This window comes from Mus pahari, chromosome 1, assembly GCF_900095145.1.
Source record: "Mus pahari chromosome 1, PAHARI_EIJ_v1.1, whole genome shotgun sequence".
Classification (NCBI taxonomy): domain Eukaryota; kingdom Metazoa; phylum Chordata; class Mammalia; order Rodentia; family Muridae; genus Mus; species Mus pahari.
In genome coordinates, this window is record NC_034590.1 from 84039235 (window position 1) to 84053244 (window position 14010).

General features: G+C 40.2%; 1 protein-coding gene across 1 annotated transcript; it reads right to left on the reverse strand.

The window, feature by feature from the left end:
* Positions 1-1110: 1110 nt before the first annotated feature.
* Positions 1111-12063, reverse strand: Psma1 (proteasome subunit alpha 1). The gene is made up of 9 exons (XM_021197443.1): positions 11948-12063; positions 10404-10448; positions 10027-10128; positions 9810-9913; positions 7275-7363; positions 6661-6731; positions 6056-6185; positions 3131-3321; positions 1111-1459 (listed from the first exon to the last, which is right to left on the reverse strand). Exons 1-9 carry the CDS (start codon positions 11948-11950, stop codon positions 1403-1405), a joined length of 792 nt encoding a protein of 263 aa, XP_021053102.1. The 5' UTR covers positions 11951-12063; the 3' UTR covers positions 1111-1402.
* Positions 12064-14010: the final 1947 nt, after the last annotated feature.

Sequence of the window (14010 nt, forward strand, 5' to 3'; positions counted from 1 at the left end):
AGTAAAAAACTTGACTCTAGGCTGGGTGGTGGTAGCGCACGCCTTTGATCCCAGCACTTCGGAGGCAGAAGCAGGTGGATTTCTGAGTTCGAGGCCAGTCTGATCTACAGAGTGAGTTCCAGGACAGCCAGGGCTATACAGAGAAACCCTGTCTCGAAAAACAAAAAAAAAACCCAAAAAACCAAAAAACCCAAAACCAAACCAAACCAAACAAACTTGACTCTAAAAGGACTTGCTTTAATTTCCTTTTTCATGGCTTACAAACCATTTTGCTATACCCAAGTACATGGCTCATGAGAACAGAAGGCAACCTCCAGACTTGGGGTAGGGTAAAAAGGTTTGAGATTAAGATGTCTCTTTTGTTAATTTCGACAAATTTTTCATAGGCCAGGGTCATAATTGTTGCTATCTGTTGGATACAAAACTGCTCATTTTAATAATATGTTTTGGGGGGAAGGGAGAGTAGTAGGGTAACTGAACCTAAGTGTGAGCACTGAATAAGCAGACTACAACTTCAGATACAGCTCCAGGTCAGTATCACGTCTGTTTGGAAGTAGTGATTTTTTTACTACTTACACAAGGTCTCATGTTCCCAGACTGGCTTCAAACATCATCTGAAGCAGAGCATGATCTATAATTCCCGATTCTCCTGCCTCAGCACAGAACTTCTGGGATTAAGGCATGCACCGCCAAGCCTGGCTTGTCATCTTCAGAATAAATCCCAGGTATGCACTGTGGAATTTGTGTTATGAGACCATCTACATGAATTTGCAATATAGCCAGTCTACATAAGCAAATTAAGTTGCTTAAAGTTGTATTGTTAAGAGGCATTTTTCTATATCACTAAAAAAAGCCAAAACAAGCCGGGTAGTGGTGGTGCACGCCTTTAATCCCAGCACTTGGGAGGCACAGGCAGGCGGATTTCTGAGTTCCAGGCCAGCCTGGTCTACAGAGTGAGTTCCAGGACAGCCAGGGCTACACAGAGAAATCCTGTCTCGAAGAAAAAAAAAAAGCCAAAACAATATAATCTGACATATATAACAAGTGACCATTGTAATATTATCTTCCATGTACAGTTGAAACTACTTAAAAACAAAACCTCGACACAATAGGTGGTGAAACAATTTTATTTCACAGTTGTCTTTAAAACTGCAAAGACACTTATTTTCTTCATATAAAAACATTGGTATAGATACCTATACTTCCTAGAAAATGATTATGTATACCCATTCAAAGAAAATGCACCCATTATATGGTTTCTGTGAAGTTGCTTAGAGAAAACTCACATCCGGACTGATTTCTAAAACATACCAGCCAATACACTGCAGCTGTTGGTTTAAAATACAGATTACTGTCACCAGTGTTTGTCCCTGCATCCTCATGTCCTAGTAACCTTTATCACTTAATGTTCCATTGGTTCATCAGCTTTTTCTGCAGGTTCCTCAGCAGCCTGTGAAGGCTGTAAAAAAGAAGAATTGAAAAGATGTAAAGTGAGCATTTAATATATACCATTAAATCACAAGTAATATAATATAAAAAAATCAGTAAGAGGTTATAAGATTTTGCAGATACTTGATTTTAGTACAATAGTCTATTAAACTTTTGAATAAAACTTAAAAAAAATATATAAAATATGTGTGTGTGTATGTGTGTGTAATTTCAGTTCTGCCAACTTAAAGATAATTCCACTATTTATCATTTGTCTTCTTCAAGAGTTAAGCCTTTCTTATGTTTCACTGCTGTGTTTAGAACACAGTCAGCACCTTTTAGACTTCCTTCTGTTCAACCAACAAACAGAAAAAAATAACAGCAGCTATATGGAATTCCAAGTATCCTTTCTAAATGCTAGTTCTTGCTAACATCTAAAATGCAAATCTCACTCTCACATATAGTACCAATAGCATCTTTGCCAATTTAAGATAAACTCAAAAATTGAAGCTGGAAAAAACTCTACCACCACCACCTCTTTTGGAGAATGTGTGTCACTGTGCTAGGATTAGAGGCATGATCCTATAATCAGTAGAAAATAATTCCTGTACCACTCTTTATGTTCCATAACCATAAAATCCACATCCATTAGCAGCAAACATGAGCTATGTGTAGAGTGCATGTCTGTAATTCTACCTGCTTAGAGGTTAAACAGGATTGCGAGGGAAAAAAATCACATATTGTCAGGAAAGATTCATAACCCTAGACTTAACCAATTTTATTTTCAGGTTGTGTTTTGTCTGAAATCAATGTTTCTTAGTGCTTTTTGTCACCATTTATGGATAGCTAACTTAAGTGTCCAAAGCTAGTTCCCAACATGTATTCTCTTCTGGACCCTTCTCAGAAGAACCCAGGCTGGCCCTCTCATTCACTTTAACCTAAAAATGTGCTAAACTGAAGTTGTATCAGTCCTTAGTTCTAGCCTCAAGAATGGCTGGCAGGCAACCTTTACTTTTCAGGTTTTGGAAGTTCTGACCTGCCACTTTGTAGTAGGGGTCCTTTGTAGACAGAAGCCTAGTCATTCTAGCAGTCTGCAGCCTCGCAGCCTTCTACCTGGTTCCCTGAGCTAGCCAGAGAGTGGGTAGGTAAGGAATGAAGTCGTCTTGGTTGCTCTGCCCCTGCTTCAGTCAGAGGGCAGCATTTGTGAGGTTCCAAGTAAGAGCAGCAGTCTACCATCCATGCATCAGTCCACAACACAACTCTAAGAAATGTGATCTAAATCTGTAAATCTGGGGTGACCTTAGTTATGCAGTGATAGAGAACCAAACCCTTCTTCCTTTTTGTGTTTCTGGAGATCACTACTATAAAAATATTTTATTTGCTGAGCGTGGTGGCGCACGCCTTTAGTCCCAGCACTTGGGAGGCAGAGGCAGGCGGATTTCTGAGTTCGAGGCCAGCCTGGTTTACAAAGTGAGCTCCAGGACAGCCAGGGCTATACAGAGAAACCCTGTCTCAAACCCCGCGCCCCACCCCACCCCCAAATTTTTTTTTACTTGAGTCAGTGCTTTCTTAATTGTTATTTCAATTATGGACCTACCTCAGTAATGAAAGACAAAAGCCAAGAATTTACACGGTTGTGATAGGGACAGCAGTTTACGGTAAAGCTGAAGCCTCATGTTAGGAGTCGTAACATGGAACATACCTGTGCTTTTCTCTGTGGTCTTTCTTCAAGACCATCCAGGAATGGAGACACATCATCATCATCATAGATTGTAAATTCCAAGTCTTTACCAACAATTCCAATGGAAACATTCTTTGTGGTCAGGTCCTGCTCTGCAGGGAGTGTTTCTCTTAAGGCACGCAGGCCATGTTTAACCAGTTCATCCAAATTGCCTGTATGCAATAAATTACAAAATAATTTCTTAATTTCACCATCATAATAAGGCTTCTTTTAATTAATGTAGTCTTTAATTGTGGCTTGAGTGACATATTATATAGAATAAGACAGCCAAAAGTGTAATGTTAGTATCTAATCTAATCTAATATCAACCAACATCAATGACTACTTGATGTCTTTTAGTAATAAATATGATCTGTCTTTCACTAGATTAAATAAAAGTCCTGGTCACAAATGACATTTATAGAATGTGTTTTGTAGAATTCAGGTTTTTATATTCATAAATAATGAGTCTTCAGTTCTTTGTATGTGGTCAGTATTACCAGATTTCAAAGTCATTACAGACAATTACAGACCAATCTTCCCTATGAATAAAGACACCCAAATAAGTGGTTCATATCTATTACCTTAGCTCTTGGGAGGGTATGGGGCTAGGGTGGAGATTATGAGTAGTTTGAGCTACATAGAGAATTCCAGGTCAATCTCAATTACACAGTGAGACCTCATTTTAACCAAAATAAAACTACTACCACCATTTCTACCACCACCACCACCACCACCACCACCACCACCACCACCACCCAACAACAAAGGAGAAAAGATTATACATAGTAACCAAGAGTGTTTTTTCCTCAGGAATGTATACATGGTTAACATTTGAAAAGTCAACCAATGTAACACAGACATTAATAGACTAAGAGGAAAAAAGATGTGACCATTTGAATCAGCTATAACATGCATGTGATAAACTCCCAACTCCTACCTAATAAAACACTAATTCATCTCACAGCTCACATCATACTTAAGAGAATGACTGAATGCTTTCCCCTTAGTCTCAGGAATAAAACAAGGACAAATGCCCTCACCACTTTCACTCATCACTATACTGACAGTTCTAGCCAAGGCATTCAATATAAACAAAATGCACCTATCTGGGAAGCAAGAAAGAAATAGCACACATTAAGACTAGGACGTAAGAAGTAAAACTACAGCCGGGCGGTGGTGGCGCACGCCTTTAATTCCAGCACTCGGGAGGCAGAGGCAGGCAGATTTCTGAGTTCGAGGTCAGCCTGGTCTACAAAGTGAGTTCCAGGACAGCCAAGACTACACAGAGAAACCCTGTCTCAAAAAACCAAAAAAAACAACAAAAAAAAGAAGTAAAACTACCTCTACTGCTAATGATATGATCTAGTGACATGATCTCAGATCTAAAGAATCCACTAGATTGGAATTAATGAAGTGTTCTTAAGGTTTCAGGACATGCAATCAATATGTAAATATCAAGTTCTTATAATAAGCAATCTGCAAATGATATTGAGAAAATGCTTAAAATAATATGAAAAGAATAAAGTATGAATAAGTTAAACAAAAGAAACACAAGTCGGGCAGTGGCGGCGCACGCCCTTAATCCCAGCACTTCGGAGGCAGAGGCAGGCAGATTTCTGAGTTCGAGGTCAGCCTGGTCTACAAAGTGAGTTCCAGGACAGCCAAGGCTACACAGAAAAACCCTGTCTCGAAAAACCAAAAAAAAAAAAAAAAAAAAAGAAACACAAGAGTTATAAAGTAAAAATTACAAAATACCACTGAAAGACTTAAGTAAATGTAACAAAAGCCTACGTCCAGATATTGCCTAACTTACAATGGGACTACCCACAGTAAATGGCCAACGTTACATAAAATGTGCATACAACACACCTTGCCTACCAAATGTTACGGCTTAGCAATGTGACTGTGTGGCTGGCTAAGACTCATGACTCACTGCTGCTGTCCTGTACTAGGATAGAGGATCTTATAAGTGGCTAACCCAGGAGGAGATAAAAATTTAAATTCAGGAACTCATTGATTTTGCAGTGCATTTGTTTTTGCATATAATAAAGTCAAAACATCCTGAGCTAAGCCATCATAAGGCAGTGTCATCTATATTACAACACTGGAACTATTGCCTAAATACCCTCCAGGTTTGAACGATTCTGTAGCAAAGCTCCTTGGACAGAAGCGTCACTCAGCTGCCATGACACTCATGAGAAGGGCAGGAGCACAGGGAAGCCTGCAGGTTCCTGTTTCCTTCTGTGACCAAGCTATGAACCCTTATACCACGGTAAGCCTTGGCTAGGGTATGACTGCAAGCTAAGTTCTCAAAAATCTCCAAATATGTGGGTAATCTTGGGAACTCCTACTTCCTTCAAAGAATACTATACTGCCACAGGAAAATTTATGAAACCAAGACAAAAAAATCTTGAGGAAAAAAACCAAACCAAAACAAAGCCCTGATATTAAACCTTCTTCTAATGCAAAGCAAAGTGCTTGAAAACCAGTTCATCATCTTACACCCTTTGCCCTCTTTCCCACGGCTACACTGCTTTTACTACTTATGGGCCACTTAATGCGGAAATTCTATGTGGCCTAAAGTAGAAATAGACTTACAAACAATTTAAGTTGTAAACAGAATTTACAAATAGCAACTAGTATAATGGGTTTCAACCCTGACCAGGGCCTACTTCAGACTAAACATGTCAAGACTTTTCAAGGTTGGAGACATATTTATATTTTGATAAAGTTCTCTTAGTAGCTAGAAGTAAAACTGAACATGTGTTACAAAACAACAGACACTTTATGAACTTAAGATTTTTAAAAACTAAAGACTATTAGTTTTCCTCACTTAGGGTAGGTTTGCTAACTATAAAGACTAGAAGAGGCAAAACAAAATAAAGTAAGCCAAACTACACTTACACTCCATAAATTCAGACATATGTCTCTCCAGGTAAGTACGAGCTGATTGAGAACGGGCTCCGATAGACATAGCTCTGCAGTCAAAATAGTTAGCAGATGGGCAGGTTTGGAAAATGTGAGGGCCCATATCCTATAAACAGAAAAACAGATTATGTAATTCTTGACTTTGAATTGACTAGAAATCATAAAATTTCTAAGCTAAACCATTGTTAGGATATAACTGCGATAAGTGTGAAGGTTAATGTTTATTATAAATCTGAAGTCAGAGATCCACCTGCCTCTGCCTCCCTAGTGCTGAGATTAAAGGCGTGCAAGCCCATGCCCAGCTCCAGACACATTTAAATGAACAGGGAAAAACTCAGTCTGACAGTGACTGGCACCTTCTCATAGGCTCTGTCCTGGATTACCTACAGGAGCAAACAAGCTGAACATCAGCGCTCATCTCTCCTGCATTCTAACTGCAACGCAGCATGACTGACCACCTCAGGTTCCCCAGCACGACACGCTCTCGTATCCTCAGCCCTACGTCAGAATAAACCCTTCTCCCCCAGGTGGTTTGTGTAAGGTACTCTGTCACAGAAACAGTAGATAATACAAGAACTCACATCATAACCAGCAATGAGCAGCCCAACACCATACGGCCTCCGGCCATATCGCTGTGTTGGGATCTGGGTCTCTGAAGCTAGTTAAGGAGCTTGTTTCAACATGTACTAAATGAAAAAAAACTTCTAGCTTCTTCTTCTTCTTTTTTTGTTTTTGAGACAGGGTCTCATCACGTAGCCCTGGCTGTCCTGGAACTCGCTATGTCTAGTTTAATTGTTTCATAATTTTCTACAAGAAAGTAACAGAAGAGTATTCCTTTCGCCTAATATACAAAGTTTGAATTTTCATCAAAGTGAAGAGTGAACACTAACAAAGTAATCTCTTCCTATAAAGGAAATTATTTTGAATATAAGGGGCAAGAACTTGGGGGGGGGCGCTAACCAAAACCATTCAGAAACTTTATTGTCTACAAATAATAATTGAATAGTTTCCTTAAATTGAGCTACTGAATTTTGGAAATATCAACTGTTTATAAAGGCTAGTGAAAGAGTAATCCAATTCCTCAAACCTTTATAATCTGATTTATGTTTATACTATCATTTCCCAAGTAACTGAGCAAACACTAAGTAACCCAAACTTTACAGTTTACATTTAGAAATGCCAGCATAAAGGATACTGCTTCCAATTAGAGACACCAGGCGAGACACAGGAAGTGGTCTGTCAAACACAAATCTGGAATCCAAACACTCTTGGCGCATAAAGTTGCTAAAAAAGAAAGCAAACAAAAAAAATTAATCAGTTCATATTACAGAGAATAAATACAATATAAACATTTAAACAAAGCAGTTTGATTCCATTTTGTTTTCCTGCAAGCATTTTCATGGAATACATCCATAAAAATCAGAAAGGTAAGCTCTGTTTAGATTCCTTTTTTTGTGTGAACTAAACTCTGGACCATATGAAGTTTTAAAAATAAATGACAGGTGAGGCAAGGCATCACACCGCTACGATCAAGCATTTGCAAAGTGATGGCAAGAAGACCAGATGTTTGGAACCAGCTTCATACTATAAAATGCTTAGTAACTCAGTAACTGAATAAGTGATCTTACTATCACTGGGTACAAAATCCTGGACTCAGTACTTACAGACTAGAGGAGGAGCCAAAAAGTGCCTTCTCTTCTCTTGTCCTTCCTATTGTCAGCAATCACATGCCTTAATTTTAGGTTTCAAACCAGAAAAAGAGGAAAAGTTTTGTATTTTTCTTGAAAGCAGGCATAAGTGTCAGAGAAGATGTAAGCCATCCTACGGCTGAATCTCACTGATAACTCTAACAAGATCCAAGCCAGGTAAGTAGCAAGGAGAGGAAAGCCGGTGCCCCTGGAAGGGGACAGTCAGAAAAAGCTATGCTCCTATGTCTCCACACTGGCCTCCTAGGAAATCATGTCACATCGATGACCAAGTTTTATTTTGGGGCTGTTCTTCTAGAGCGGAAGCCATACCCCAAGCCTCTAATAAGATAGACAAACTCCTTGACCTCTTGGCCCCTCATCAAATGTTGACTAGATGTTAACATCAAGCTGTCCAGTATATTAAAGCCAATTTTCTAAGTCTTTCTAAAATTATACTATTTAACATGGCAAGCGCTAATTATATGTGGGTCTAAGGTCTTGAAAAGTAGTTAACTAAAATGTATTTTCTTGTTTTGTTTTGTTTTGTTTTTTGAAGCAGGATTTCTCTTTGTGTAGCCCTGGCTGTCCTGGAACTCACTCTGCAGACCAGGCTGGCCTGGAGCTCATAGAGATCCATTCCTCTCTGCCTCCCAAGTACTGAGATTAAAGGCATGTGCCACCACCTCCACCAGGCTAAAAAGTACTTTAAGCACAAAACATATATCAAACTTGAAAAGACAACCACGCACAAGATCTTGCTGATGAAGTTTTCATACTAACTGAATGTTGGCATGATACTATTTTAGACCCCTAAGTTAAATAGCAGGTTTGACTACATACCACACTTTATTCTTTGAGAGCAGAAACACAGAGATCACTCTACTACTGACTTAAAAGACTGGCTGAATCATTTGAAAACGTTAACAAACAGCAACTTAGTCCTTACTCTTACCTTGTTTTTTCCTAATAAAACCATGCTGAACTAAAGAGATTAGCATTGGCCACTGTCAGTTCTCTCCCTCTTTCTGAAAGCTGTGCTAAGTGTTTTACATGTCAGGTGACTAGCTCAGTCTCAGATACTAAGCGATGAAGTGAGAATTTAACTGGTGTGACCCCCAAAGTCCTGCCACTTCACTCATGTGCTATTTCTCAACAGGAAATACCTGCCTCCTCAGGACACTACAGAAATATACCCGTTACTCTGTTTCCCACCTTGTTTTACAAAGAAAATGTTTTAAGTTCTCTGCAGACAAGATCTGTAACTGTATACAAGTATATGCTCCTGAACTTTGTGAACACAAATGTATACTAAATATTTTTTGTTTTTTGTGAGGCAGGGTTTCTCTGTGTAGCCCTGGCTGTCCTGGAACTAACTCTGTAGACCAGGCTGGCCTTGAACTCAGAAATCCACCTGCCTCTGCCTCCCAAATGCTGGGATTAAAGGCATGTGCCACCACTGTCCGGCTTATGTATACTAAATATTGACATTATGAAGAAAACTAGAATAGTTTAGGCCATCCTTTAACAGCAGAGTGCCCAGCTCTCAGGCATAAAGGGCTTGGGACAATATATATGTCAGCAAGTATCACTTTAAGGGACTTTCAAAACCATTTTAATAGCACTTATAAAAATTAGGAAATAGAAATACTTAGTTTCATACCCAAACTCACTAAGGTATTTACAATATTACAAATTTTAATATTCTGGGGACTAGAGAGATAGCTTAGCTGTTCTTCCAGAAAACCCAGGTTCAATTCCAGTATCCACATTGAATCTCGCAATCTTCTGTTACCCCAATACTAGGGGAATCTAATGTCCTCTTCTGGCTTCTGAGGAAACTAGGCACATGCTAGTGCACAGACACACGCTAGTGCACAGATACACATACAGATTAAACACCCACACAAGTAAAATAAACAATTAAAAATTACAATATTCTGGAAGATGACTTCCTATGATATCTAGTTTTTTTGTTTTTTTTTTTAGAAAAATAGTTTATTAAGAATCAAAATGGATGCTTCATTTTCCATAATCATACATACCATAACAGTCTGGCATCAGCAGTTAGACCCGCAATTGAGATACCAATATGGTTGTCAACGTGGAGAATTTTCTTCTGGTGAGCGGCAAGCTCTGACTGTGCTCTCTAAATAGACACAATATGGTATTTTAGTTCAGAGGTTTATTATTTATCAGTAAAATCTACATTTGATAGTTCTGTTTCCTGGGGGAGGAAGACAGGGTTATCATTTCACTTACCTTCAGTGCAACCAGCACTGCATGCGTTTTCGATTTTAGACCAACTGTTGCTGAACCTTGCTTAACAGCTTCCATTGCATATTCAATTTGATGAATCCTGCCCTAAAGACAAAAAAAATTTTTTCCATGTTTTAAAACCAATAAATGAGTTTTAATTCTAACCTGAAGCTCACAGCCTATATCTCACCAGCTGTTTCCTTTTCCTTTAAGGGTTCTACTAAGCTGCTCAAGCTGCTCACCAACTCCGTGATCCCATGGCTTCAGCCTCCTGACCAGGAAGATTAAGGTGTGCACTAAGCCCAGTTTACAATCTCACAGGTTCCTGAACCTACTTCAGCCATGAAGTCACTTCATTGAAATGGCATAAAACATTTTACCTGAGGGCTCCAAACAGTGACATCGTTGTCATACTGGTTTCGAAACTGAAAGTGTAAGAAAGACAGATTAAATGAAAATATTACAAAGTTCAAATTTTAACATTAAGACATGTGTTTCAATTGTTTCAGCCTCTCTCCTAGCACAGCTTTCCTGAGACATTATTACAGCACTCGGTCTGCAATGTGATTCTACCTTAACCATGTCCCTTAACCATGCGGGAGCTGTTGGGATGAATGGACTAGGTTCTCCCTAACTCCATATCCTGCCATTCTCCACAGCACTTCCCTTGGGTAGTCAAGTGCTAAAGAATGCACACACCGACTTTTCTTCCGATTTGCTCATACTGTTCTCTTACACAGGGCTCTAATAACCTGGCAAAGGCCTTTTCTGTACATTGACTTAAATGTCTATCTCTTGAAGGTTTCTTCTTTTCTCCAAAAATTCTCAGCACAATTTTCCAGCAGAGCTTTGAGATACAGGGTTCATGCAGCCCGGTCTGGCCTTCTGCTATAAACCTGGGAGAATGATCTTGAAGTCCTGTCTCAACCTACCAAGTGCTCAGATTACAGGTGTCTACTATCATGCTCAACTATACATATTTTCTTCTTCTTTTCTTCTTTCTTTTCTTTTTCTTTCTTTCTCTCTCTTTCTTTCTTTTTGTGTCGGTCTCTACACTATGTGAGTTAGGCTAGCCTCAAACTCACAGAATTCTGTCTCTCTCTGCCTCCTAAGTGCTAGGATTAAACTCGTGCACCACAACACCCAGCTTCCTACAGACCTTTTTTATCTTTATAGTATGATTAAAGTTATGTTTGGTTTAACTTTGAGCTCTCTACCTGCACCTTGTCACTGGATGAATTAAAATATATACAAATCCTCAGTAAAGAGGTGGGCACAAGATGCTACCGTGGCAGAACCACTACAGTCATAATGTCATTACTAAAGCAAGTGTGTCTGCTCTTAGGAGAATACTCATTAGGGCAAAAGGGCCAAGAGTTCGCATGGCAGACTCCCCAGAAGCAGCCCAGGGCCCTGTGCTGTAAACCTGAATCCATTACTTCCCCCTTTCGAACAAAGTGACTGTATGGAGCCTTTCCCGACGGCATTCTATTGAGACAGATTAAGACAAATAGACCCACAAGGAAGATGAATTTGGTCTAAAGACCTGACTGCAGGCTCAGGTCTGCGCAGGCAATGCCCGGGTGCACCCGTCCATCCCTATAGTCTCCCTCCTATGCAGATGACAAAGGACCATAGGGCATCTTGAAATCGGCCACCTAAGTAAATTGAGAGGGGAGGGCCACTAGCTGGGCGAGGAAGAGCGCCTGGACCCCATGTAAGGCGGAGAAGCTGAGCGAAAGGCCGCCCAGGCTACTGATCGTTTCCCGCCGGCCAGGCCGCAGATGCTGAATCACTGTAGGAGCCTGCCCGTGAGGTAAGCTCCCTCTCCCACCGCCCCGCGCCGCAGGGAACAGAGGCCGATCCCCGACCACGTCAATGGACCTCAGCCCCAAACCCTTCGAGGACTCGGGGCTCAACACACCATAGCTCCGGCGCGGCGACAACCAGACCCAGCAGCGGACACAGGAACACGGCCCCAACTACGGCTCGGTGATCGTCAAAGAAGCCTGCGGAGTCTTGACTGCGGCGACGTAGGAAGTGCAATCTATCCCAGAGCCACGGATCGGCGTCTAATGCTGCCCTGCCCCCCAGCTCTAGGTGGGCGTGGCCTGCGAAAGCGGAGAAAGTGGGATTGGCAGGAAACTCCGGGGGTGGGAAAGCCAGAGCGCGGAGAGAACCGGGGGCGTGGCTTTCACGTCCTGCTCAGAGTTTCCTTGCTTTTTCTTTAATCCCCAAGTGGATTGCAGATTCCCGCCAACTCTGGGCCATTCTCGGCTGAACGTCGCCACCCAGCTCGGGATGGTGCGGCGGTCCCGCAGAGATCTGTCACAGTGCACAGAGAGGTTTGGGAAACAGCCTGACTGAAAGAGGCTTCAGAAAAAAAACACAGAACCGTTCTCTTTCTCCCTCTCTCCCTCTTCTCCTCTCTCCCCTCGCCTCTCGTGTGTGTGTGTGTGTGTGTGTGTGTGTGTGTGTGTGTGTGTGTGTGTGTGTGTGTGTGTGTGTTTTCATATTCCTGGCCCGAGATTCTTGAGTACTTGGAGAGCCCATCCTTAAAGGCTCCATGGTCTCTCATGGTCGTATTACTCATTTTATGATCATTAGTTGCTATTGTAGGACCTGGTTTCTGTTCTGGTACTTGATTTTCTGCTGTCCACAACCAAATACCGTATCTGGTAGATTAGACCACTAGGGGGAAGGTGCGAGTTTTCTTAAAATTTTTAAAAGACCATGTTTTGGTTTATCCACAAATGAAATCAAGACTGCTAATTCTTTTGAAGAACTTGTACCCAGAGTCAGGTAAGGATCTTTAAGGATCTGAACTTTGAAGGCGGAGTAACACATCACTTAAATGTCTATGTTCCCAGTAATTAGTATCACATCCTAAATATTTTCATGTCTGTATATATATGTACATTTTTTTGTTTTTACACTTGTTTTGTGTATGTGTGTGTGTCCCTGCATACGCGTCTGTGGAAGTCTGAAGACAACTTGAAGTTGGTGGTTCTCTCCTTGCGCCATGAAGATTCTGGGATTGAACTCAGGTTCACAGCGTGGCAGCTAATACACTAATCCTCTGAACCATCGAGCTTTTTGCTTTTCTTTTTTCTCTCTGTTTTTGCACCCTCCCTCCCTCTTTTATATGCTCTCAACAGTTCATTAGATTGCTTTGTTCTTTAAATTCACCAACACTGGCTCTTGTTATTTTTAAAAACTTCTGACTATAAATTCATAGATAGTGCTGTTTTGTTTGCCCAGCACCAGCACGGTGCCTAGCACATATTAGGTACATAATTTTTATTGCTGAGTGAACAATGGATTTGGAATGAATGGGTACATTAAATGCTCATTTAAAAATGGTTGTGGAACTGCAGAGTTCTGTTTACAACCATCTGTAACTCTAGAGAATCTGACCTCTTCTGGCTTCCATGACACTTGTGCATACATGTTATACTTCTATACAGATAAAACACTCATAGACATAAGATAGTTTAAAGCACCCAAATTAGCTCATCTACCTTTGAGATTTCTTTTAGAAAATGTTATAAAAATCTTCACAATTCTTTTCTATAGTCATGTGCCTCACACAAATACATAATGTTTTAAAATAAGATTATACTAAACTGTCACTAATACACTTAAAAAGTTTTAGCCAATTTACCATGCCTGTAGGTAATGACCTATATTAATTTTAGTAGTTGCATGGGAGTCTATTATATGGACATATAATAATCTATTATTGGTGAGATACTAGCAAGTTTTTGCTGTTATAAAAGTAATATGACTATTATAGTGTATACCTTTTGTGTATTTGATGAATTTATAACATATGTGAGGTCACAGGGAAGATAATACTTATAATTACAATAAATATGTTAGCTATAAGATTGAATATCAACTTCTAGTCAGTGGTGTCTGACAGGCCACTTTGTATACACCTTCAGCAGCACCATGGGTATTGTGTATTTCTTCTAACTTGTCAAA

Coding starts and splice junctions, on each gene's coding strand:
- Psma1 (XM_021197443.1), bottom strand. Junction 6,732..7,274: donor GGTGTCTCTAATTGGAAGCA/GTATCCTTTATG, acceptor AACTAGCTTCAG/AGACCCAGATCCCAACACAG. Junction 3,322..6,055: donor TATGTCTGAATTTATGGAGT/GTAAGTGTAGTT, acceptor TATTGCATACAG/GCAATTTGGATGAACTGGTT.